This window comes from Drosophila nasuta, chromosome 3, assembly GCF_023558535.2.
Source record: "Drosophila nasuta strain 15112-1781.00 chromosome 3, ASM2355853v1, whole genome shotgun sequence".
In the NCBI taxonomy this organism is placed as follows: Eukaryota; Metazoa; Arthropoda; class Insecta; order Diptera; family Drosophilidae; genus Drosophila; species Drosophila nasuta.
Genome location: NC_083457.1, coordinates 39,763,122 through 39,790,824, shown reverse-complemented (window position 1 = coordinate 39,790,824; position 27,703 = coordinate 39,763,122). Strand labels below are relative to the sequence as shown.

The 27,703-nt window shown below is 40.6% G+C and overlaps 1 protein-coding gene across 2 annotated transcripts; it reads right to left on the bottom strand.

Moving 5' to 3' along the window:
* Positions 1 to 52: 52 nt before the first annotated feature.
* Positions 53 to 27,482, bottom strand: LOC132788750 (uncharacterized). 2 transcript variants are annotated; one of them, XM_060796308.1, is made up of 6 exons: positions 17,585 to 17,717; positions 16,304 to 16,417; positions 3,674 to 8,447; positions 2,014 to 2,788; positions 458 to 1,920; positions 53 to 395 (listed from the first exon to the last, which is right to left on the bottom strand). In XM_060796308.1, exons 3-5 carry the CDS (start codon positions 7,820 to 7,822, stop codon positions 470 to 472), a joined length of 6,375 nt encoding a protein of 2,124 aa, XP_060652291.1. In that variant the 5' UTR covers positions 7,823 to 8,447; positions 16,304 to 16,417; positions 17,585 to 17,717; the 3' UTR covers positions 53 to 395; positions 458 to 469. The 2 variants fall into 2 exon arrangements, with proteins under 2 accessions (XP_060652291.1, XP_060652290.1); XM_060796307.1 differs by lacking the exons at positions 16,304 to 16,417; positions 17,585 to 17,717 and adding an exon at positions 26,930 to 27,482.
* Positions 27,483 to 27,703: the final 221 nt, after the last annotated feature.

The window sequence follows — 27,703 nt, the reverse complement described above, 5'->3', positions numbered from 1 at the left end:
GCGAAAATATCAAGAGATTTAAAGCAAGCGCACACTAAATAATATCACCGAATTTTGTTAGATTTTTCTTTTCAATTGTTGACATTGTCTCGAATCGACTCGACTCCAGTTTTGCATTTCTCTAATAATATGTGGTAATAGTAATTAATATGTAGGTAATTTTGGGGGGAGGATTAACGACAATATTTATGTATATAACTGCTATCATATAAGTGGAGTTTGGAGTTTGTTGCTTCTTTTCGCTTCGTAGTAACATTTTTGATCTCTATTATTGATTATTGGTTTGTTATAGTTAGTGGTATTCCTGCGCCTGCTGCAACTACATGCTATTATTGACTAGAGTTGCCTTATGGGACGTGTATGGGTGTTTCGATTCGGCACATATTTAATATGACCTGCAAACAGAAGAGAATAAATTAATGCAAATTACTTTTAAGCGTTCAAAATGTGAGCTTACCTTTTTGTATAATTACTCGACAATTTGCAGCTCGCTGACATCCAGATCCAAGTCAGCGCTATCCTTGCAAAAGGTGCTGGAACGCTCCAGCTTGGACTCGACACGCTGATCACCATTGCCGCTGCTCTCCAGCTGCGCGTGATCGATGAGCAAATCCAGTTTCTGTTTAACCGCCTGCGCCGCCTTGGTGTATTGATGACCGTTCATGATGCCAATGCCGCCACCATTTGTGCTGTGCTTAACATTACCATTAGTTGTTGTTGTGGTTGTTTTGCGCAACTGCAGCGTATTAGGACGTCGAGTGGGTATATTTGAGGGCAGACTGTTGCGCAGATTGTGCTGCTGCAGCATGCTGCTAACGGCGGAATGTGATGAGGAGCGCAACGGACCAGCAGATGCTCTCAGTTGTTGGCTACTACGCTCATCGCCAGAGCTGTGTTGCTGCTGATTTTGCTGTTGCTGCTGCTGTTGTTGTTGCTGTTGCAGCTTATTCTTCTCGGCACGCTTGGCAAGTATCTCACGCGATTTGGCCGAGAGAAAACTGTGACGTCCTTTGGCCGGCACTTCACCGCCCGCCGGCACCGAAATGGAGCGCTGCTTGAAGAGCTCACGCGTAGAGAGCGTGCTGCTGACCGACGAGAGGCGACTGGTCGCTGACTTGGTAGTGTGCACCGAGCTGGGACTGGAGCCATTCGAAGCGCCTGTGGTTGCAGCATTGTGCTGTTGCTTTAGCTGCCGCGTCGACTTATTGCCCACCGTCGAGCCGCGCTGTGTGCCCCTCAAGGGAGGCAATGCTGCTGTTGTTGCCGACTTGTTGCCGTGTCCATTGAGCTGCTGCACACGCGCCAACTTGGAGCTGCTGGACAGCGATTCGTGTGAGATCGTTTTGTTCGTAATCACCGAACTCTTCATGCTCTCAGCCAGCGAGTCCACATTGAGATCGGAAGAGTAGCGTTCACGTGAGCCGCTCTTGGCCAAACTATCCGATGACATGTTGCTCGACTTGTTGCCCAGCCGTGTGTTGCCATTCTGTTGGCCGCGTCGCAGCGCCGCTGGACTCGAGTTGCGTGAACTGTCGCTGGAAGAGATGTGCAGATTCTTGGCCTGCGCCTTGCTCCGTGCTGTTGCCGGTATCGTCGAACTGGAGCTGCGTACGGGACCCGAAGTGTGGTTGCTGTTGCCATTTGTATTGCTAACGGCACGTGGCTTGCGTGGCTCCAAATAGCGAGCACGCACCACAGGCGCCGAGCTGCGATTTGCGGCCGCAACGACCTTGGCTTCGGAAACTGCAGTTGGTTGTTGTACAGCCTTCTGAGCAGTCCTTTGCGTTGTGGCAGGCGGCGCCTCCGATTGCGTGCGTCGATGTGTGTTGAGGCTGTGGCGTTCGGTGGCCGTCTGTGAGCTGGAGCGCTGCGATTGCGACTGTGGCACATAAGCGCGAGAGTTCGACTTCAGCAATTTGCCTGTAACGAAAAAAAGCACATTAGTCGAAGGTTCATTGAGTATTTTAGTGTTCAATCCATTGCGAAGTTTTCTTCGTTATCTGCTGTACTTACTGTTGCCCTCGCGCAGATCGTGATTGGTCTGCGATTGCGCCTGCACTCCACGCTCCGTGGTGTGCACATCATAGTTGGTTTGCGTCGCCTTGTAGACATGCGTCTCCTGCGCCTGGGCGCGTTTCGACTGGGCCTGTATGGCCAGCTTGATCTGCACCAGATCCTGACTGCGTGTGCTGCCGCCAAAGGAGAACGCCTTGCTCACCGGCTTACCACCGTTGCGTTTCATATCGAGTGGTTCGGTGAGGCGTGCCATAGTCTGTATCTTCTTGCGCAGCTCCAGATCCATGCGTTGCCATGCCGTCACACGCATGGCACGCGAACACTGCCTGATCAAACACTGTTCCACGGCATAGACCAAAGCGCTGACAAGCCTTATGTACTCAGGCTGCCAGTCGAGTTGTTCCTCCTGCAGTCCCTGCAACTCCTTGGCCAGTTCGCCTAGATTCACCGGCATCTGGATGAGCTTCGCTTGCAACACTGTATTCAAACGTGTCACTCGCTGATAGCTGCGACAAGCTTGTTCGGGAGTGAGCGCAGCTGCCGTTTGGAGCAGCAGCGACTCGAGTCGCGGTATATGACGACTGCGATCGTGGCCCAGCGACAGGAATGAATCGCTGGCAATCAGACTGGCAAAGTGATCGCCCACATAGGCGTAAGCAGCGTCGAGTATATCGCGCACCAGCTGCTCACACACATGACCCCAGCGATAGGCTGAGAGCTGTGCCAACAGATGATCGCAGTCGAGCACCGTATCGAGCACCGATTCGGAAGTCTGCAAAGAGATGCGGGAGATCATAAGTAAGAAGTTGTACAACTGCTATAGATTGCTATACATTTATTGGGATTGCTTCAACATTGAAAGCATTAAAACTGAATCTAATTGCTATACATAATCGATTGCTGAACATACTATGCTCCGCATTCCTAGGGGCAACCGGTTCTACCTAAAACTGTAGTTGAACCGATTGTCGACCCAATTTCATATTTTTTAATCAGCTTTACAGTTTGTATTCTTAATCTTTTCGAATATTCATTCAGCATCCCATAATTGCATTTCAAAGATTGAAATTGCTCTCCTAAATTTGTTTGAATTAAAGTTGCGGAGGAGTATTAATATTGTGAAACAAACATAATATAAAGCACAAGACATAATTTTAAAAAAAATTAAGTAGCTCTAATTTTTACTGCCAATGAAACCAAGAGAATAGACGGATGAAGAAACTTTAGTGAACTGCACGGCATACAAAATGTTATTAATTTTCCAAAAACGTTGTTAGGATTGTTGTTAACAAATATAATATATAAATATAATTCTAGTAATTGCTAAGTTCTAACTTTTTATATAAAGGGAAAGACAGAAGAGAAACCTTTATAGACACAACTCTCAGTCTCTTGAAGCCTCTAATAAATAAGATTATTGCTAGCAAAATTTATTTGCTCTAGTTCTGATAGCTTCTACATAAGATCAAGTTGTTTAGACAAACATGAATATAAACTTGTAGAATCTACTCTCTTGAAACTACCAGTTTCTTCGCTTTATGTCTCTTATTGTTCTTTTTCTCGTTATTAAACTTGCTGCCTCATTAATTGCAGCTTAGGCCTACCACTTATAGTAATTACACAGCGCAGTCGCATTTAGCATTTAACTCTCACTCACCAAATAGGCTACAATTTGTTGGCGACAACGGCCCAGAATGTCCGGCGGCAGCTGGGCAAACTGTCGCGTTGGCCAGACCTTCAGATAGTGTCGGCACGTCCAGCGCAAACACTTGCGATAGAGATCGTCGAGAGCATGATTCAACGCGACTGGCAGCACCTGAAGAATGCCATCGATGCAGCCCGAACACGGCTTATGGAAGTTGTGGCAGTAATTGGTCTTCAGCGCATGCGACGTCACCTCCTTCAGTCCCTCCAGTCCCAGCAGATCAGCCAACGCAGCCAACTCCATCAGACTAATGCCATCCGGCGGATGCGAGGCACCCGAGTAAATGTGGCACAGGGCAAAGTGCACCGCAGCATAGGAATAACCCTGCAGCGAAACCACGCTCTGGGAGCCATGTCCCGCCAGCATGGCAGCGAAATACTGACAACGACTGCGCAAGATGCACTTATGAGCACGAATGCGTCGACCATGCACCTCCACCAGCATATCGGTGGCGATCTCCTGCAGAAACATCTTGAGCAGATCCTCGCCGAGGCGTCGCGGTTGCCGGCAACTCAACGAGGACTCATCCATGCCAGAGCGACTGAAACTGGAAGCTAAACTAGAGTCCGCACTCAGATCCGTTTGTATGTAATCCAATTGCTGTTGTTGCTGCTGCTTGTCATTGTCCAGCGTCATGTCACCGGGCAACGAGTTGGAGAACTCTTTGCTAAAGTTGGGAAACAGACGCGACAAGCTGCGCAAATTGTCCACCGAGCTGGCAAACTGTTGAATATTGTTGCCTCCGTTGTTGCCACCGCCAGTGGAACGTGTCATTGCCCAGGAATGCGGACGTGCCACGCCTCCACGATGCTGCTCCTGCTGATCGCGATAGAAACGTTGGCTATTGCTGCGCTGATTGTTGCCGGCACTTTTGCTCATCGCATCAGGTGATTGCAACTCATGCTTGGCGGCAGGTTTATCCATGTCCGACAGCTTGACAAAGCTCGACGGTTGCTCCGCATGCTCGTTGACCGTCTCCAGCAGCTGTTTCTGCTTCTCAATCGTGGCATGCAACGTCTCCATAGTGTGTCCATTCGTTGCGGCTGTTGTATTCGGCTGCTTCTTGGGCGAAGCCGTCTCCTTGGCCTCAATGATCGTCTCCATGATCGAGGTGCGATTGCTGCTGCTGCTCAGCTGCAGCGGCAACGTTGTCGTCGCTAATTGTTGTTGCTGTTGCACCTCTCGCAATGCCAACTGCTCATCCTGCTGGAAGGTGAGATCATCGGTGTCCGTATTCGAAGCCGGAGACATGTCCTTGGAGAGCACACCTTCGGTTAAAGCGGATGCCACGCTGCTGCTCTTATCGTACGTCTCATTGAGTTGAGCATCACGACGTCGCTTCTTCATACGCGCCGCCTGCTGTTGCTCCTCATCAGAGCAGCTACTCAAGGCTCCCGCATTCGAGGCGCCACTGTAATCATCGTACGGCGACAAAGAGCTGTCCACCGACAGCGAAGATGCCTTCGAAATGATAGGCAACTTATCAATGATGCTCATCAAACCAGCTCCTGATTGATCGCCGCCATTTGTGCTGAAGCTAATCGAACGCTTGCAATCGTTTGTTGGCGCTGAATCCTTGCTGCTGTTGTTGCTGCCCCAGCTGTGTCGCTTGCTCGGTTCCTGCATGCGACGTAAAGCAGCCACAGTCAACGGTTGCTGCTCCAGATTGCAGCGATAATCGAGTGATTTGCTTTCCTCTTTCAGTGGCAACTGTTGCAATTGTTGTTGCTGCTGCAGCTGGGAACCACTCTTGGCCATCAGCGTCTCTGTGGAGCTAGCGCTGGACTTCATCACATCGTCACCACGTCGCTGCGCCACGCTAAGCGAGCTGGACAAACGCTGAGCCAGGTTAAAGGGCTCCTTGCGTCCGTTTTGTGCACGCGCCTTGGGCGGCTCACCAAAGTCTATAAACATGCTAAAGATATTGTTCTTCTTATCGTTCTCCTGACCATTCGCCTGCTCTGGCTTTGCCTCTGGCGGTGGCTGCTGTTGTTGCTGCTCCTTGGCCTGGTAGTCGCTCTGCGAGAGATTCACAAAGAAATTGGCCGCCTTGGGCGCCGTATAGGATTTACTTAGAGACTGTTGTGGTTGCTGTGGCTGAGTCTGTGACGACGGCTTTGGCTTTCGGTCCATGTCATCCAGTGACACATAGAAACCACAGCCGCTCTTGTGCGAACTGTTCGAATCGGAGCGCTCCCGGAACCGGGACGGCGTCGAGGTGGCCGCTTCCAAGCTGGACGTAGAGCTGCTGCTCTTGCGTCGCTCCGGGCGACAATCGCTCATGTCAACCACCCAGGAAGCGATGCCAGGCAACGGTTTGCGTTGCTGTTGTGCGCTCGACTTGACGCGCAGCTCCACGCCCGCCAACTCAGCATCCTCCTGCGCCTCCTCATCATCATCTTCGTCATCGTCTTGTGGTCTCGTGGCCGCAAAGTCCAACGACACAAAACCACCAGAGACAATGGGACAATCGGCGGTGCGTCGCTTCAAGCTCGGACTATCGCAATGCTTTTGCCGGAAGTCTTCGATGGAAGCACCACCCGAAACAATCGGATTCGCTTCATCGAATTTAGAGCAACGTTTTGGAGTTCGCGGCAAAGGCAGCGGCGAATCGGTGGCATCGCTGCAATAGGCGCCCGAATCGCGATGATGCGACAACGATGAGCTCAACGTGTAATCTCGATGTATGGAGCTATTGTTGCTGCCCACCTGATGCCCATCGAGCACATGCACCATCGAATTGTGCGGCGTCTCGGTGGCCAGGGAAGGCAACGGCGCCGCAGTGTGTTGCTGTTGTCGGGGCTGCGACTGCGGCTGCTGCTCGGATGACCAGACAATGCTGTGTCCCGGACTGCTCGAGGAGTAGTCTGTGGTGTAGCTGAGATCGGGCGCATGATGCGAGGCAAACTTCGGGCTGCTGGCCAACGGATGCACGCTAAACTGTTGCGCATTGTGCTGAAAGTGATACGGCACCGCCATTGGTGCAGTTGCTTGCACTGTTGGCGCCACTCGTCGACGTCGCGCACTCAACGAGGAGTCCGAGGAATCGGCATCGGCGGGCAGCGAAACGCTGCTGGCTTCGGTGGCATCGGTGACGCCACCGCTGGCGGGCAACTGTTGGTCACGCTTCCACAGCTTCTCCTCGTCGGAGAGATTGTGTGTGGCGCTGTTCGAATCCGGTTGCGGTTCATCGTCCACATCGGAGCTGCAATTCGATTGACTGCTGCGTGGCGGCGCCTTGCACTTGGCAAACGCTTTGTGGAATTGTTCTAGTTCCATTTCCGACTCGGGTTTAACATCAGCCTCATCATCATCAGCATCTGCATCTGCCTCATCATCGGGTGGCTCTGGTTCGTTGGCTTGCTGGCCATCGAGACTGGGAAAAGAGAGTACCTCATCCTCATCGCGCAGCGACGAGGCATCAATGAAGCAAGCACTGTGTCCCGATGTGCTCAACTGCTCGGCTCCACGCTTCTCGAATTCACGCAGCAAACAGCTGGCGGTAATCCCCTCAAGTGGCGCCTGCGATGGAGCGGGCAACGCATTCGGATAGACCGACTCCCAGGAGCCGGTCTCTGTGGAGACCGTCGACGTTTCCATGCACACAATCTCCTCGTTCTGTCGCTGCTTTTCCTCCTTCGACGGCGGCTTCAATTTACACTCGTAGCTCTTATTATCACGCTCTCGTTCCCTCTCTCGACTTGTGCCCGCAGTAACCAGCGCAGCTGCTGCAGCGCCGTTGCACTCGGGACTGGACACTGGCGAGAAGGTGTCACGTTCCTCCTCGCCCACATCCAACTCACAGTTCTTGGCCGAGCCGCTGCCGCTGCCCGAGTGTGAGACACGCTGTCGCTGCTGGCGTCGTAGATCTTCGCTGTACTGCGGCGCCGACGAGGAGGAGGACGAGCTGTGGCTGGTATCGCTGGCCACCGAAGGGCTGCTGGCGTTGCTGCTACTGTTGCTACTGTTGGTGAGATTCGAGTAGTGCGAGTGATTGGGTGAACCCACCACGGGCTCCTCCTGCTGATCCAATGAGCGTGGCGCAATCTGTGTGGCTGCTGCTGTGGCCAATGCTTGTGTTGCTGTCGTTGCTGCGTCCATTGGAGCGGTAGTGAATTTGGTAGTGGAATATTCTTGTAATGGATGGATGGGTAGGGGGGATAGCTTATGCTTTAAAGGCCTAGCCCCTTTGAAAGACTCAAGTCATGGACACGACAACGCTTCCGGTGTGGCTGCTTGAATACCAAGTGTGACTGCCAAGTTGACAGGCAAGTGTTGAAGTTGCACTTGCCGCGACTTCACTTCAAGTTGCGCGTTGCAAGTGCTGTGTAGTTGTAGTTGTACTTGCTGCTGCTGCTGTTGTAGTTATTGTTGCTTTGTCTGTGGCTGTTGCTGTTACTGCTGCTGCTGCTGCCTTTACATGGCCACATGCTGCATTCCTCGCAGACGCGTGGGCCAAAAAAATGTATCTCAAAATAGCCAAAGCGAAACCGAAACCGTCTTCTGCTTCTTGTTTAAATGATGCACTGCCTCGTGTCCCTCCGCTTATGCTAGATATTCTCTCGTTTTGTATTCTATTTCGTTTTTTTTTTGTTTTTTTATTCGTTTTTCCCCCTCTTCGTTTTGTGTTGTCTGCGAAAAGTTCAAGCGGCGTCTCTCTTAATGTTGCTGCTGCTGATTTATCGCCAATTGTGCCAATTGCAGCACTTGTTGTTGTACAATTAAACTGCAATGAAATAAACAAAAAAATACACAGTATTTAATATGATTGTTTAAACAAGTCTCTTTACACTCGCGAGTTTCTCGCACTTTAAACTTTATAAATAAACTGCAATTGTTTAGTCACTAAACTTCAGTTTGTTCGCGCAGTTAATTATTATTAAAAAAAATACTTAACGAATTATAAGCCTCAACTCGTGGTGTTGACTCAACACACACCAGGAAACCATGAAAACAATATATAAATTTAAATTACGTGTCAATGCTGTGATGGATCAGTTATCAAAGATTATAGATTGTAATAAACAAGTGTCGACAACAAAATCGCTGGCTGATTGTCAAGAATTCAATTAAATTTAATTGCATTTATCTCAATTATGTTTTTTAAGATGTTAGGCATTATTTCAATAACGAATGTCCATAATCCTCACCCTTTTTATTATTAAAGATTTAGCCAAGTCTTAAAGAAGAGTTAATTCCCAATTCATTATTTCATTTATTTGTCATGTACTTTAACCTTCAATTTATTTCAGCAATATTTTTGTGATTAAAATATTATATTCTTCATTAAAGAATACTCAAGCTAATATATTTTATTTATACCTATATTTATACCTATATTTTAATAATAACAATAATAATATTCATTCAAGTTCAAATTTTTACTTGTTAAATTATATTATATAATTTTTCATATTTTAAATTTGGATGTCTACCATTTTAAATACTTAGTATATTGCAGTATTTTTTTTTAAATGATATTCTATCTCAACACCTCAGTTCTTTTGATTGTAGTTTCAGTTTAACTATTTAATTCCTTATTTCAAAAATATTGCATTCTACCTTTTTTTCCCACTATTTCAACTTCTTCCGCAATAGTAATTGCAATTCAACAATTCAGTTTGTTATTTTAAACAATTGCCGTGTTAAACTGCAATTACGTACCAATCCCAAAATTAATTGTAAACCATATAAAAATGGTTTCTTAATTGCAAACGATTTAATTCAACTTACGAGCTGCAAGAAGAAACACTAATTAAACATTTGCATAGAGCCCCCAATAAAATGCAACATTTGCATTAAAATTTTATTGGTTTCAGCTCAAAAAAGCGAATTGCTTGCGATTCAATTAAATGCGCATTATAGCCACCGCTTATAAAGTACGCACTTAATCATAAAAAAAACAGAAACGGTGGACTATAAAAATACAAGTAACAACTGAAAATGAGCGAAGGCGATAAAAATCTGCGTATAAACTGAATGCAAGGTCAGTTTAGCAGATTATTCGCTTCATTTATGAGATAACATTTCATTATCAAGGAAAAGATCATTGTGCATAAAGCGATAAGCATTGAAATGAAATTTTTGTCAGCTCCATGAATGGATTATCTTTTAGTTATTTGTTTTTTTTTTTTAGTAATCCTATCGGTATAGATTGTTGCGATAGAAACATCAGTATATTCATGCTTATTACCATTAATTTCAGTTATTTCCCAATTTTATATTAATATTAATTTAATGTACGTTAAGCTTATCTAAATTTCATACTAATGATCTACTTTTACATTTGCCTAATAGGAAACATTTAATAAAACACTTTGCTAATATTTTATCAAAAAAGCTTCAAATAAATTAAGCTAATAGAAATGAAACAACACTGCACAAATTCTTGAAATTAAGGTCTTAAATGGATTAGGTAAATAGTTTTAATTTAATAATAAATGCAAATAAATTGTACAAATAGAAATCGATATTGAAGACTGCACAAAAATTTCCTATAATTTTCTATTATGCTCGATATATTGCCATTATTATCACACTCAACGCAATCGATCGATAGTTCACTATTAAATGGCTTTTATTCACAATCGACTCTTGGGGTTTGACGTCAATGCGACGCACCCAAACCCAAGCCAAACCAAAGCCTCGACTCATCATTAGCCACCACTTCCCGTACCTCCCTCCATCCCCCTTCCTTCTCTCAACACTTTGCTAAACCACAATAACAAAAGCATTAACAGCTTGACCCTCGTCTGTTGTGATGGCACCCACAAGCGCCCCCTCTTCTGCCCCTCCCTCCAAATACGGTTTCCCGTTGCTTCCTTTATCGACGCCCCGTAAGTAAGCAAACATCTAGAATTTCAATTCGTTATCTCGGAAGTGCAAGTGCAGGGAAATTTAAGAAATTGAATTGAGAATATGTTCAGACTTAAAGCCTTAAAAGCATTTTTATACCGTCTGTTTGCCCACAAGTTCCGAGAGTTCTGACACCTTGAAATTTTAGCAAGCTTTCCGCGTAATCATGAATATTATATATTCGACGATATTACGGAGTGCTTTACCTCTTCCGCCCCCTTTCCATTAACAGACTTGGTATAAATATTTAGTTAAGCAGTTCACTGAAATTTGAATAAGCAATAAAGGTTCCTTTAGAATGTCTGGCATTTCAGAGCGGAACTCAACAACGTCGCAGATCCAACGCAAGTTTCGTTTCCAGACTTCAGACCCATTATTAATTATAGTAAATCGTATGTTCAAGTAGTAAATGGTAATAATATTTTCTAGGCGACACATTTGCATACAAAGGCGCGACATTGACGTTGAAGCTAAAGCGTTAAACATGAAAATTAATACATACGTTCTACAAAGGAATCTAAAGAGTTAATCATGCAAATCGTGTCCATAATCAACGCCAATGACAACAACAACGAGTTCATAGACGACAACAAAGAAAGAAAGAAAAATGGCAATAAATAAGAGTTCGAAAAGATCGATTGGTTTCTTGTTTCAATTTGTTATATGATATCGATGATCATTAATAAGAGATAAATGTAAAAATTAAAGATCGAATATTGAATGGAAATGGAAGCTATCGGTAGTAAGCAGATATCTTGGGTTAATGGACTCTTTAGAATATTAATAAGACAGTTTATGATGTGGTATAAATATTTCGAAAGAAAAGAATGGATTTTATTGCAAATCGGATATTTCTTTTGATAGGCTGAAAAGGTAATATACAATATTGATGTTTATAAATGTGATGTTGTAAATGTGATTTTGTAAAACTGGTTAAAGACAAAGAAACTTCTTTACAATTTTTAAGTTTTAAGAATTTGTTAAAGAGAATATATCGCATTATGATTGAAATTGTTTCTAAATGAAATCATGGGAAAAATATAAATTTTTATATGATTTAAAGTAACCCTTTCACTTGCCATAAAACTTATCTTAAAATATAAATTAAAAAAAAAGGCGCAGCTGTTATCAGTTTTGGAGTAAAGATACCCTAGATTTATGAGTGTATTCAACCCGCGCAAGTTAACAAACCATAACCGAAACATAGGTCACAACAGATCGCCAGCAGAACAAAGACAACAACAACTGCGACAACAGAAGTTGCAATATCAGTGGAGATAAACGAGCTGCAATTATGTAATTTATGACTTCTAGCACGATATGCATGCTAAGAGAGCAGACACAACAACAACAAGAACAACAGTGACAAATGGAACAATAACAACAACAACTGCAAAGTCAACCAACACAATAATCAGCACAACATAAAGAAAAAACGAATACGAATAATGAATAAAAAAAACAACAAAAAGACATTCGTTTGTAACTCGATAATTGCACGTTCCGACCGGCAACTGAATTACTCGCATCGAAAGCCAATTTTCATGTATTTTATTTTATTTATTTATATTTTTGCAGTTGCTCAACTTTTAGAACTCGCCATCCGCACGAATTGCCATTTAAGGTAGCACTTCAGATAGTTTCCAAGTACACCACAAATTGTTAATTACAAAATGATAATAATTAATTCAATTCAATGATTAACTTTATGTTCGTGATGCTATCGAACGGATTTCCCCAACAATGAATGCACGAAAATTGCGCAAAATTTAAGATTTTTTGCAGTTTAAGATATGTTAATCAAATATATGCAAAAGTTGAAAACTAAATTTCACATTGTTTCGAAATTGTTAACTCACAAAAAGAAGCTATGCATAAATGAAAATATTGTAATATAGAAATGTTTAAAGAATTATATATTCCAAATCCTATATTTTTTCTTTTCATTTTTATAAATTTGAATAATATGATAATTTCCAGCACTCTCAACAGGTCTATAGAATTTATTTACAACATGTTTAGATAATTATTCTTGATTGAGAAAACATTCCCACACACTTCTATTTAATTGCCTTAATCTTTTTCAATTTACAATACACAAATAATTTTTGGGAGTTCTTCAATCCCAATCTTTAAATAGTTTCCGAGGTTCGTAAACAACGATCAAATTTCCTTTTACATACTTTATAATGCATTGCCATGTTTTCCATTAATTGAACTGAACTTGGAACTCAGTTATTAGCATAAACAAACGAGTACAAGTATTTTATAGTGATGTTTGGAGGCAATGCACGACTCACTCGACTGCGAGACGCACATCTCTAACTAGGCAGCGCCTCGAGGCGCAATTGGTACTCAATTTGTACAGCAATTTGTATGCTCTGTGTGTGTTATATGTGTGTTGTGTGTGTGCGTTGTGTTTAGGCGTCGTTTCAAGTTGTCGCCGTTGTCAGGAGAAACTGGAGGCGGGACTTTACAGAGCTAGAGCCAGTCTCAGTCTCAGTATTGAAGCCGGAGCCTGACTCGCAGCTACTTTGACAATTCGCAAACTCATCGCGCGACGCATTCTTCTTTCTTTCTCTACACACACACACTTTATAAAATACTATATATAGGAGAGGAGAGGCACCCATTATGATTATTATTATTATTACAATGTCTACATATGTATAATATTTGTGCTTTTATCTATCGATCGTCGTCGCTTGCCTTGCCGGCTACAACAATGTAGTCGCATTAATAAACCCCATCATTTTGTCACTCCTTTCCCCAACTTCGTCTCCCTCTCACTCTCTTTCTATCTTCAAGCATTTCGCTATCTAAAGAGGGAACATGTTTCTCCCCCCTGTATTCTTGTGTCGTTGTTTTCGACTGGTTTTGGGTGGTTCAACAGATCCGCAGATCGTTGTATCGCTTCTTTGTTTATTTTTTTTTCCTTTTTAGATTTTTTGCTTTTTTGACATTCAACACACGTTCCACGTCCATGTCGATGGAGGATGAGGGGTAAATTTGTGCTTAATATCATAAATTAGACACACACAAGCGACGCTGCTGTTCAGTTGATGGCTTTAACTATCATTCTCTATGGCACTCAACTTTCGCTTGCAATTAACTTGCCACTTCACCCTTCTCTTCACAATTAATGTTTTGACTTGAAACTTCAGATTAAATCAACCCACTTCACTTCCTCTTCCCTCTCTCGCAGCAGCAGCTTTTTTACAATATTTTCCAACTTATACAATCTGAATTTACATGCTGATAGTCGAGACGTCGTCGTCATCGTCATCGACTTTGTAGTCGCGTCAACTTGTTACGCCCATATTTGGCAGCAAATTCAAATCTTACGTCTCTTTGATTGTTTTATCGACTGTTTACAATCTTCGATTCGACCGTCCGTCCGTCTGTCTGTCTGTCTGTCCACCCCTTCGTCTCTCGATTAATCGAGTTCTCTCTCTCTCGTTCTAACGCCGCATTACTCATTCCCCACACGACCTTTGTTTAATAACGTATACATAATATAAATATAAATATAATTCATTATACATACATCATATATACATGGCAATAATACATAAAAAACGTTGGTTGTATCAATTCATATATGAAGATATATATTATTCGTATAACCAATTGGGTTGCATATGAAAATAGATATGGGCTGCAAACAACAGATGGGAATGGGAAGCGCGCTTGAAATAAGCGTGTAGGATTTTCATTATTGACAAATAAACACTATAACTATAATTACAACTATTGTGTCGCTTAATCATCATAATAATCACAGCGAATTATTTTTTACGACTTGCAAATAAAGGTAATTCTATTTCAGAAATTCAGAAATAAAATGAAGCTATGAGAAATGGGTTTACCTAGCGATATATAAAAGGATAGTATTTTTATGGTTTATGCGGTTAAAGAAATAGCTCGATATTTTTACACAAATCAAAATTAGGTGTCGATCTGAAAATATTTCTTGATTTAGAGTTTTGTGTCACTACAACATACGATATCGCATCATTATACCCGCTACCTATAGGGTAGAAGGGTATTATAACTGTTTTGGCTGACAATCTGGTATATTTTCTATTCTATGGTATACTTTGAATGCAGTGGTAAATCCTGCGGTATATTTTTATATTTTTGCGGTATATAAAGTTGGTACAGTAGCTGTACTACAGCTTTAAAATTTGTTTTTAGTGAAAATGGGATGCACGTATCTTATAGTCGAGCACACTCGACTGTAGTTTTCTTACTTGTTTGTACAATCATGACTGCACTTAATTGGCTCAACTATTTCTATTTATATTGTAGCATTAAAGGTGCCATCATTATCAACCATATAACAAACATGAATCAGACCTAGTAATAATAAAGAATAGTCATAGTCTTACAGTTTCTATTAGGCAACATTTGTTGAACCTTATCCGATCAATTTTGAAATGATTATTCATGTAACTCTATAACTTAGGAAAATACCCACGTGTTTTTTTTAGGAACTTACGCAAATTGCAGAAAGTACTTTGGTTGGGTCAACTTAAGAGTTAAGTGCTTTGCTTTTTATGGCACTTGAACTTTACATTTCATTCTCGAAAGTGCTGACGTTTTATGAGCTGCAAGTTGCATTGCCACTTGCCAAAAAAAAAGCACACATACAAATAAAAGAAATAAGTATAAAAGGGGTGAAAACAAAAGCAAAAGCAAGAGAAGAGTCAAGAAATTTGATGGCTTTCGTGCTTGCGGCGAGAGCCCGAAAACTAGAAATTCACTTTCGTCTGCTGCCCCAGAAACCAAGAAACCAATTGAGGCGTCGTCGTCGTCATCGTCGTTGTCGGACTGGTCACAAAGTGTCCAAAGTGGGCAAATGTTGCCAATGTGGGTCTTCATTGGGCATTTTCTTGTATTTTGCTGTTGTTGTTGCAATGCAACAGCAAAGTGAAACAAGCATTTGCGAGGTCAGAAATGGGCCCTGATTTGTTCAGAGAGACGATGAGTAGGTGGATGGTGTGGATGTGTTCTTGGGGTGGGTTCTTTAGGACCTTGTGACACGCAAATGGCACGGATTAAGATCTCGCATGTGAGTTTTGAGTTTAGAACTCGAGAACTAGAAGCTTAATCGATGTGGCAAAGTGAAGAACAACGCATTATGGCAGACAACTCAACAACTAACACGGCTAACTGATGGAACTGACCCTGACGATTGAGACTCGAAAATCGGCAATAACAAAGCACCTCAAAAAAAAACGTGCTTCATAATAAATCAAAAAAAATTTGTATTTTTCTTTGTACAAAAAAATTCAACTCAATCAGCCGGAACCTCAGCCCGAATGATAATTAAATCAACATTTATGAACTTTTATACGAAAAAAATAAGTTGATTACGGCGTGTACAATAAAAAGTACTGTTAATTTTACATCGCATTGCAATGAAGCGCTTATTATTAACGCATCTCGCGACCTCTTGGCATTGACTTTTGCTTTTGACCTTTGTCAACTGAGCTGGGGGGAAAGACAAAGAGTCAAGACTCGACATGAACAATTGCAAAAGTGATGGGAAACTTTGCTTAATTCATAATTTAATATGTAAAGCGAACATCTTCTCCAGCTGTGCGAGGTGCCATACAATAGTTGTTAAAATAAACAATAAAATGAAGAGCAATAAATTAAAGTAAACAAATGGTGCTTATTCAACTAAATTTAAGTAAATAAATATTACAAAATTATACATACAATTGTTGAAGTACTTTACGGCTTTCGTTGATTCAATTGATTGTTTAAATGTGCTTTGCAATTTATTCTCACAGTTGAACTCGCGTTTTAGAATTATATAATCGTTAGATTTATCTATTTTGGAAGCAATTTAAATTTGTTATAAAATTGATGATTGCGTTTCAACTCATTTTACACACTTTAGAAACTTTTAAAATCCATACGAGTTATAATAAATATTTAATATTTTAAAATCTTGCAGCCTTGAGCTTATTTAAACTTTTAGTAATTTTCCAAAATTAAAAAGTCGCCATAAATTCCACAGAACTCGAGCTTTTAGTTCTGGTCCCACAGCTGTCATCACAATTATTTAAAGTTCAGCGCAGGTAAGTCATTAATCATTAAATACATTAAATTCTCAATTTGGTCAAAATTAACATTCAAAGTATACCGATTTCAACATTGTTTGAAGCCAAAAAGATGCACAAAATTATTATTCGATCATCGATTAAAAATTTGAGGTGTGACATAATGTTTGAAAAGTGTCAAACATGGCATGCTAATTAAGGTATTTTTTTGCCATATGAACATGTCATAATTGCAAATAGTTTTGAATTAACCCTCGTGCTCTTAATTATAACAAAGAGGAAGGGGGGATAAACAAGGGAATACAACTTGTAACTCAATCAGGCGTCAAAATGTGGAGGCCCTTGAAGTCAAATGAGACGCAGACGTAACCAAACAATATTCAAATCTCAAGTCAACTGTTAAATCATTGTGCACAGCTGTGTGTGGAATGTGGATCGTATTTGCATGTGGAGTGTATTCACACTTGTACTATTATGACGGTCTTGCTTTTTGCTTTAGTTTCCAACTGGAATTTGTTCACATAGTTAAAATGCGTGTACGGCCCACGCTTCGATAATTACACAGCATTTTTGCATTTATTATTACAAAAAACAATACATATGGCATATGTGTAGTATATGTTTATTGTATTTAAACAAGCTCGCTTTTGTTATTGTTTATTTCAATTGTTACTTGTTGCTTAGCCATAAAAGTTGTGGCGGAAGTTTATACAAATCTGTCAATAGCCTATTGAAATTCACTGTATTGGTCCCACAAAATTATTGAGAACAAAAAGCATTTTATTAGTGATTAAATTCCGCAAGTCGACCCACAAAATACATATCAAAAAAGATAGTCTGTTAATCAAAATTGCTGTATGGCTCGTGTCGCGATTTCGTGTCTGCTCAATTCGGCGAAATTTTCTATAAACTAAATATCAAATTAGAAACTAACAATCAAAGAGAGCCAACAAAGCGTGGCACAAATCAGCAACAAAGATTATTTATTAAACCCGACGTTATTTTCAAACAATCGAACTGCGATAGACGCGATCCGATGACGCGTCACAAAACGTCAAAACGCCCGAACGCAAGCGAAACTAAAATCAGACTAAGCTCGCGGCATCGACAGCAGCAACAACAGAGCCCCAACAGAGCAGCTGAGCGTATGAGAGAGAGAGAGAGTGGGAGAGCAAGTGCTCGCAATGATACTCAGCTGTGAGTGTGGGAGAGAGTGCTGCTAATAGGCAAGTGCATTGCTATTGAGAGTGGGTCGTCGTATGTGGGGAGTGGAGAGTATCGAGTTTGGAGTGAGTGTCTCCGTCTGTCTGCATGTCTTGTGTTTGTGTTAGTGTGTGTGTGCCGGCGTGTGAAACTTTATGCAAATTAGCCAGTGTATTTGTATATGCGGAAAAATAAAAATAAAAGTTTATGTCAGTGTCTTTTGACAATAAAAACAAAACTGTCGCGCTGATATGGTACAATGAGTGTGTGATACGGCAAAGCAACCATATTAAACGGCCTAACAGCAGCCGCAGCAGTGGCAGCAACGGCAGCAGACGAGAACCTGCCTCAATTTGTAGCCGTCATCAAGTATATTTATGAGTGTATGTGTTTGTGAAAAAGTTCATTGCACGTTGATTACACGAAATACCGAGCCTACCAACAACAGCAACAGCAACAAAAATTTTACACTTTTATTACAAGCATAAACTAAACAAATACACATTTTTATGGCTTTTCCACACAACTGTTTGGGCGGTAGATGCTTTTGGTACGTGCTTCTCTGTACGGTGATTAATCCAATGAGCACTAAATTAGTTACGCAAAAGTTTTTTGGGTGGCGGAAAGCTTAGCTTCCCTTCTTCTCATCCACTGCTGATGTCATCCACAGTGGAGATGACTGCAGGAGCATTGTGGATCCCAATTTTAGGCAAGGAAATGGAATGCATGCCAGACATCGAAAAAGAAGAAGACATTCGCATTGGCAATAAAAACGAAATTCAGTCGCAATATGCAAATTCTGCGGCAACTTGGCAAAAAATTATGTGTCGTCTTTTTTCTCTACATTTTGTAACGAAATTGAAATATTTATGGCCTCGGGGCGACAAAGTCACACAACAAAACGCATCTAACGCAATCGAAAAAAGAAAGACGCACAAAATAAATTGCACTCTTGTGCATTAAATTTTTAATGTCAGGTTCATAAAGCTGGCCTCTCCGACTCGTCTGTCTGGGTTATTTTGTTTGTGTGCGTGCCAAGAAATTTTTGTGGACTACATTCAAGCATGACAGCAAGAAAAAAAGTGCGTGCAATTTTTCGATTAAAATGCAGAGAGACTAGCCGATTATTTCGTCTGCTGTGTAGTGTTGAGCAGCGTTCAAGGTCAGCGCACGATTGCGATCGCTTCAGAAGCTTTTTTGAGTGTATTTTTTTTCTTTTGACAGCGACACAAAAAAGAAGCCAAAGCAAAAAGATTAATTAAAAGCGATACAAGACTGCGGGCTGGACAGAGACGGCGATAGCCAAAAAAAATATTGAGAGTACAATATCGACCCAAAGTGAACAGACAAAACGACTAGGAAATTACTCTATTAAAAATAACAAAATTATTCAGATTTTAGGGCTAAGCAACTGTGAATGCGATGATTCACTCAAACGTGCCATGCAGCTGCACAGTTTATATGCCCCATGACAATAGGGTATAAAAAAACTTAATGTTTAAACAGCAGGCCACAAAAAATAACACAAAAAAAAGTAATTATTATAAATAATTATTAGAGCGAAGTGGCAGTTATACATACACATACTCTCATACAAAGTTGGCGTTGAAAAAAGCCATTGTTGTTATACATAATAATACTTTTCTAAATGTTATAGTTGTTGCTGGAGCGCTTAAAGCACATTGATAGTTGGAGAGATAGACCGCTCTCTTTCTCTCTCACTCCGCTACACTCTTTTGTAGCGCTAACTTTCCATATTGTAAATTTTCCATTGTTTATGATTAGAGTTGCGGCGTTTGGCGTTTGTTTCGCTCTTGTAATTGTTGTTGTTATTTGGTGTGCAGCACCTTTAGATGCAAAGTGCGCAGATAAGCCCGGCGTTCAAGCAAAAACAAAGCTCATTAGGCGGCTCCATCTCTCTTACTCTCCCGGTGTTGTTTAGGCTCTCTCTTTGGTTCGATGCAGAGAATATTGCAGGCTGTTTGATGCTCGACAAGGAAATTTACAATAATTTTTGTGTATTTGACTGACAATGGGCGTGGCAGTCACATTTGCATATGAAAAACCAAAATAAAAGCAGCAGCAGAAACAGAAACAGAAGAAAAAAAGCGAATGTTGTTTGTTCATTTGTTAATCTTTTGCCTTTTTTTTATGCGCCATCATTATTCAACACTGAATGCTCAGGTACCGTTACGTACATAAATCCAACAGCTAATGCTAACCAACTTTTGCGGTTGTTGGTCTGAGAGTCTCTGAGTCGTCTACCACACCATGTTGACGTGTTGCCATCGTTGTTGTTATTTGCAGTTAGTTGTTGCTAGGCAAATGGGCAAAATGTTAATAAACTTTTATTGCGCAAAAAAAAATGCCACTACATTTATTATAATTGCGCAAATGTTGTTTAATAGTTTTTGATATGCTTTGCAAATGATATGCACATATTAATGCTATTGTGTGCTCTTTTCAAGTTAAAGTCATTTATGCACAAACGAAAGTTGTCATAATGAGCAAGCCTCGCCTGCTGATCAACGCTAATCAGCAAACAGCAAGTTGGCAGCGCTAACCTTTATTATGGCAGCGCGCGCGCACTGCCCACTCACACACATCAAATGAATAATTACATAGCACTGCGCCAAGTGCTCAAAAAGGAACCATAAAGTACAGCGCAAAGCGCCCACGCAGCAATGACGACATCGCGATGTCAGTTCTAATGCCGCCCCAAGGCGCAATGAGAGCGCTTACTAAATGGAGAGTGGAGACTGGAGAGAGCGAGAGAACGCAGCAGCAGCAGCTTCAGCAGCTGTTTACAAAAGCTCACACACAGGCACACACAATATACACTCCCCTTTACATGTGTGTAGTAAAAACAAAAACAAAATATACTGAGAGGTTAATGAACTTCTGAGCGCGCTCTTCGCAGTCATCGCGTCTCAGTGGCCAATTTTTATTGCCTACAAAAGTTGTGCTATACTTTTCAATTTGCTGTAATTGTGGCAAGTCAAGCTTTCAATTTGCCTCAGTTAAACGAAGCGTTGAATTGAAAGCGAACGGCGACCGGAGAATCCAAAAATAACAAACAAAAAAACCGCCTTCATGTCCATACAGTAATAATTTGCTAATCACATTTTCAGCAAATTATGTTGTAAGCCGTCGCCTCAATTGTACAATCACACAAAAACGACTGAGTGAGAGACAGGGACAGCGATAGAGACATCAAAAAGCGGTTGACAAATTTCCATGTCCAATTTGCCGAAACTGAAACTGATGTATGATGATGGCATGGGGCAAGCGCAAGCAAGAAAGCAAGAATGTCACGATACACGCAAGATAAAGACAACAACATGAACAACAGTTAGGAGCAAAGAACATATGGCGAGGCAGGGCAAGAAAACCAGGAAAGAAAAGTCGCGTGAATCATATGCAAAAAAAAGTAGCACAGCAAAAAAACAAAGAAAACTTAATGACGCGGCGTCATTTATGGCCAAACAGGCCAGAAGTACAACAACAGCAATAACAATAATGAAAATTTAGCAACAAACAATTAATCTTGATTTGTTCTGGGCCGAAGGCAGGTTATTGAAGTTTACACAACGCCACGATAGGTAAATGACCAAAGAGTCATCGTCATCGTCGTCGTGTTGCGACGAAAATGGATTAATTGAGTGGCATTTTATTGATGGGTAACTTTGGTTTTAGGACATGGGCCCCAAAAATTTAGGCACGTTCACGTTCGTACATGTCGTTTTATTTGTTTTGATTTATAAGCAACATGTAAACTCGCTGTATATCAAATGCTTTTTCAATGCCCTTCAGGCGATTAGTCAGCTGCTGGTTATTAAAATGCGTTTTTAAAGAGTCATTCGATTTACGTTGCCTTATAAACAAAGTAATCAATTAATCCATGACTAATTATCAGCTTAAAGTTTATTTGTGCTGAGTGTTTACCAACACTGAATCGAGCTGATCACGATCACAGTGAATGTCAAACTTTTTATTGCCTGCAGTGCTTTCAGAACTTTACATAAGGATAAGTTTTCTTTCTCGCTTGCACACTCTAAAATACATGTATGTATTTTGTGGTTTGTGTCTGTGTGTTTGCTGAGTCATGCAGTTTGGACCAGTGATGCCCAAATTTTGGTAGCCAAAGTAGCTACAATCAAAAAAAAATCTTCGAAAACAAAATGAGGAATTAATTTTACTCAAAAATTTGTCTCTTCCAAATACAAAACATCTACTTTCAATTAAAATACAACTAACCAAAATTATTTAAAATTAAACTACTAAAGATTACTTAATTGAATAAAGATTTGCTGTTATTAGCGTTTTCAAAAAAATAGCTATAAAATAGCCAAAGTGGCAACACTGATTCGTAATTTTGTTTTAAGAAGCCCCTCGCTATGAAGGGCGAACACAAAGATTTCCTCAGGCCTTTCGAAAAATCATGCAAGCAAATACTTGAGTGCTATGAATTTATTTTCGGTTCTTCGTCTTTTACCCACTTTTGAGGTTTTTGTTTTTTGCATATTGCAGTTAACGCTGCCAACGCCGCCAGCTTCAAAACTTTTGGCTGTTTGTCTCTAATTTGCATAATTTTGCACGCGAGAAATACTCGAAAAAGAAATCGTATGCAAATTGAAAATTGATTTTCGTCATATTTGTTGATTTCGGCGTTGCGCAAAATTTGTCGAGGTGTTGAAGGTTATTCATACTGCGAATAGTTGTAGTTGTTGTTGTTATTGTATTGTTGCTTTTGTTCTCTCTCGATTGCAGTAGTTTATGAATTGGCTTTTTTTGGTTGGCGGGGTCATCATAAATCATATTTGATGCACAGTAAAACGTGTATGATAGCACATAAATTGAAATTAAATTATGAATGGTTAGAGTATAATTGTTGCTACGCAAGTAATTCGATTCGTTTGTTACAATGTATTTATTATTTATGTAGTTTTATACTCAGATTAATTTTTCGAATCTCTTACAGGTTTCTGATTTTGTTTTTTATTGAATTCTGAAGATGCATTTGTGTTTTCTTTTGTGAAATTTTGTTGCTTCAATTAATTTGCAACTACAAATTTTAAATATATGTATATTTATTGTTTTCCATTTTCTCAAATTTTGCGAAATTTAAAGAATTGCTGTTTCATTTCATAGAGTATTTGAAAATACGCTGATAAAAGAAATAAAATATATTTTCGTGTTTTGATTGGCCTAATTGGTTTTTCTCGCTTGATTTATGTGCTACGAATTGCCGATTTAAATGATTGATGAATTGTGTTGCCGACTGCCCAGTTTCTGTGGGCTTGCATAATGAAGCACTCAATTGAGTTCAATTGGGAATGGCAATAGAAATGTGCTGCCATAACACTGATGGTTGTGGTGATGATAGTGATGATGATAAAGACAATGATGACGAACTGACCACAGTCAAGAGCTGAGATTAGCCGACAGTTGGGAGTAATTGAGGCCTACGCTTATTAGCGCCAAATATTTACAACTTCCGTGGAATGTGCACAAATATGGCAAATGGTTGTGCCAAATATAAATCAATGGCCATAAGCAGCTAGACCTACGCAAGGTAAATAGAGATGGATAGAAAACAAAAGCGTGCCCAAAAATAGCTGCATAGTTTTTGTTTGTCAGCCGATTAGCATCAGTAGGCAAATACGTTGTGGAACGTGATGAGCTGCTGACTCCATCAGTCAAGCACTAGAGGCAGGTGTGCCCAGTTTGCGTGACTCTTTTGCACAAGCAGCCATCACTGGCCACACTGGCAGTCGACTCGGCTAATTGTTCACACCCGCCGCATGGGACACACCCAGCACCCAATGCCAGTGCTGCCCATAGTTGAAACTAATCTGTAAACAATTAAGACGCTTGTGTGAAAGTGTGAGTGTGCAGCGCTGTGTGTATGTGTGTTTGAGAGAAGATGGATATCGTTTAGCTGACAGCAACATGTAATACATATTTCAAATTAATTTGCGACGTGTGCCATTAAACTAATTAGGTTTTAAATGGGCCAAGAGATATCCACGCCACAAGCTGATAAAATAATTAAAAATCATTAATTAGCAACGCGAAAGGGTAAACAATTAAGTTACACACTGAATTCGATATGCACTGAGCATGAAATAATCAAATCATCAGCACCTCTCTTTTGGTCTGCAGTGGAAAAGTACAAGTCCAAACGCACTACAACAAAAATATATACATACAAAGCGAGCGAGAGAGCTGATAACAGGAATGAAAAAAACGAAATGAAATCCACAACATAACAAAAGGGGGCGCATCGTCTGCATACACACCCACATACACAATACGTATAAACATGTGTGTAGTACACACACACACACATACACACGTATGTCCAAACTCATTTGACTCACTTTCACACAAACAGATAAGAGTTCAACAACAACAAACAAACGTTTCAAATGCAAACAAAACGCAATCAAAAACTAATCTCTCCACATACTCTCCGTCTCTCCCATTCTCTCGCTCTCTTTTGTGAGTTACACACAAATTTATTTCGTGATCAAAGCATTTTATTAAAGCCAGTTTAACTTGTCAATTTCATTATTGTGCCCTGTGCTGCAAGTTCTTTGATCGAAGTTTTAATGCAACCGCAAGGCTAAACAAATAGTACATAACACCACACCTCACAAGTCTGTTGAGCTCAAAGTTACGCTGATATGACAGAAGCTTACATACTACAACAATACCATACAATACAATACACACTCGCTCTTGCCCATATAAAGAAAAGTCTGTTTAAGCTGAAAAAATTCTTCAATTCAATATGAAATTTTTGAGTATGAATAAACAAATATACACATGTTTTGCATTTGTTATTTCATCTGGTTAACAGCATGCGGTACATAAAGAGAAATTGCTATCTAAGAGTGTAAAACATGTGTCTTGATTATGACTGCAATTTTGCTTTTGTCAAATGCCAGCTGTTGGCGCAATTGCCAAAGGGCAACTTACACACACACACACACTCACATCGAAAGTTCATTGAGAGTATGACACGCAATATGGCGTCATTTCTTTGGCAGCCACCAAGAAGCGCAGTTTACCAATGAACGTGACAATTAAATAAGTGAACAATACACGGGCGAGAGCGAGACAGTCGACAAATTCTAGGTCAGCATTGGAGATGAGCGCGTGAGCAATAACACGAGTATAAACACGATTATTGTTTAAAGTAATGGCAAATTACACAACAGCAAGTAAAAACATTGCGCATCTCTAGTGTAAAAATTGCTAAGGAAAAGACATTCTATTACCGTGGTGCGAAATGCTGGCGCCAGCACATAAATATTAGATAGTCTGAACCGAAACGCGACCTAAGCAAATAAATACATGCGTCTTGACAATTTAAGCACGCGTTTATTTCGTTTTTTTTTCGACAACAAATAGATAAGCGACGCCTTGTTAATGATGTCGCAAATGTTAAATATCGCATGCGATACAAAAAACATACATAAATCGCCAGACACACACAACTGATCGATTGCCGGAAATTCAGCAGAAAAATGGCAACACAGATAAGTCTCCAATACATGTAGATATATAAATAGCGTAATTTTTCACACCAGCTTTCTATAGAATTTTGTTTCGCTGGCACTTTAATTGAGAACAATCAACGAAAATATGATATCATGAGCGTAAAAAAGTTTTAGAAAAGCGGCCAAAGAAAATGCTTTAATTACTTCGATACTGTGCTATAATTGTTATACAGATTAGCTTGCAATTATGACGCTGCTTTTCGTTTTGTTGTTGCTGACGCATTCACACACTTGACTTTTGGCCAATTGGAATTGCCTCCTGCTGTTGCTGCGATTAGAAATTAATGCGAAAAGTTGAATAAATTTTTAAAATTAAACATTTCAAGTCACTTTGCCTAACACAAACGGGCTAAAACGACGCCGCATGAGTCACGCAACTTTTTTGCACAATTCTTAGTCGTTGTTATTGTTTTTTTTAATTTATTCGCAGTCATTGCTCGCGGCTTCTCTTCGGCTCTCATGTCATCTCACTCTCTCTGCTCTCTGTCTAATCTCTGACTACATTTGTTGTCTGCCATATTGAAATTGGGTTAATATGATATGTACACACTATTTATTTGTTGGGCTGACTTTTGCTTTCCAAACAGCAGTTAGTAGTTTTAATTTTTTTTTTACCATTTTTATTGATTTTTCTGATGTGCATAAAGTGGGGGAAAATGCACGAAATGCTGCAAACAACTCAAGTGCATATACATACACGCACATGCATATTTATGTGTATATGTGCATATGAGTGAGCAGGAGAGCTTGAGTGCGCTGCGGCAGCCGCCAAAAATACTATGAGAAGAAATGTTGGCGTTTTTACATTGAGCGGCTTATTTGTTTAATGCGGCTTACACACGAAAATACAAATACACATGCGAGCAACATGAAAGCATACACGAACACACACGAAAACTGTGCACTCGCTAGTATGTTGTATGTATGTGTGCATGAGATTCCTACCCCAATTACGTCCTTTGGCTCCACGGCCCACGCATCATCACAACACAAACACACACATACACAGCTGCAGCGGCGCTGATTTATCGATTTTTCACTCTTCAACTCGCATTGAAGAATTCGTCAATTACATAAAATGTGCAGCAGATAGAGAGAGACAGAGAGCGAGAGGTAAACAATCATAGTACTCAAATTAAAAATTAAAATTAGCATTGGCAATAGGCCACGGCCAGACAAAATTAGCAAATAAAATAGCAGCAGCAATAACAACAAAAACTAAACCACCTGTCCCGGGAGAGACGAAGCGTCGAGCTTTTTTCTTCTCTATTTATTTTGTATTTTCGCACAAGAACAAATCACACGTATAATTTCTAGCTGCCCTTGAGTTTTAGTTATCTATGTGTGCGTGCAGCTCTTCTACCTGCCTTTTGCGCACACATACAAACATACATAGGCGGCCGCCGCCTCTTTGACTGCAAAGACGAGACGCCAAAAACCCACACACAGTTATTTATTTGCTTTTTTTGTATTTATTTTAAGGCTAGTGCATTGTAAGTTGTACTTACTTTTTAGTGTTGTAGATATATCTTATTGCAGCAAGAAATTCGCTTGAAATCGGCTTTTGGTCTGTTTTTTCAACAATTTTTTGTGGATCGTGAAGTTGTCATGGAAAATGTAACCTTGTCTGGCCATTAATTGTTGTTGGACTTGTTGTTGTTTTGTGCCCATATAATTAATAAGCGTTAAAACACTCACTTTAAACGAATCGCACAACACTTTCATTTAACATTTTTTCGCCATAAAATGTTGCTTTTTGCTCAACAAAAAGGAAACACTGCGCGACTTCGCATACATAACTGGTTTTCTTCTTTTTACTGGCACCTTGCTTTTCTTTTCTTTATTATTTTTTTTTTGTTGAGTCGCACTTGGCTCTCCTTTTTTCTGCTATGACGTTTACGATTTTCACACCATTTGTTAAGGCATGCTGCCGCTTTTATTTACTTTTTTGTTTATAAAACTATTAAAAATTAGTAACTTTGCTTTTGAAAATCGAGTTCTCACCGAGCGAATTTTGATTATTTCACATTGCGCGTTCAACGCGAGGGAATAATGAGATTCTTAGGGTGCAGCGTGACCGCCCATCGATTTTCAAAATATACCACTATTTGCTGCCCAAAATATACGCAAATATACCACTTTCAATATGTAGGTATACTTTAAAATGAAGGCCGGACTTCAATTTTATAATCCTTTGATGTCTGGTGTGTCCTTTATTAATTTAATTTAACTAACTATATTTACTTATATATTTTATGCCAAAGTAATGACAAATAGACAGC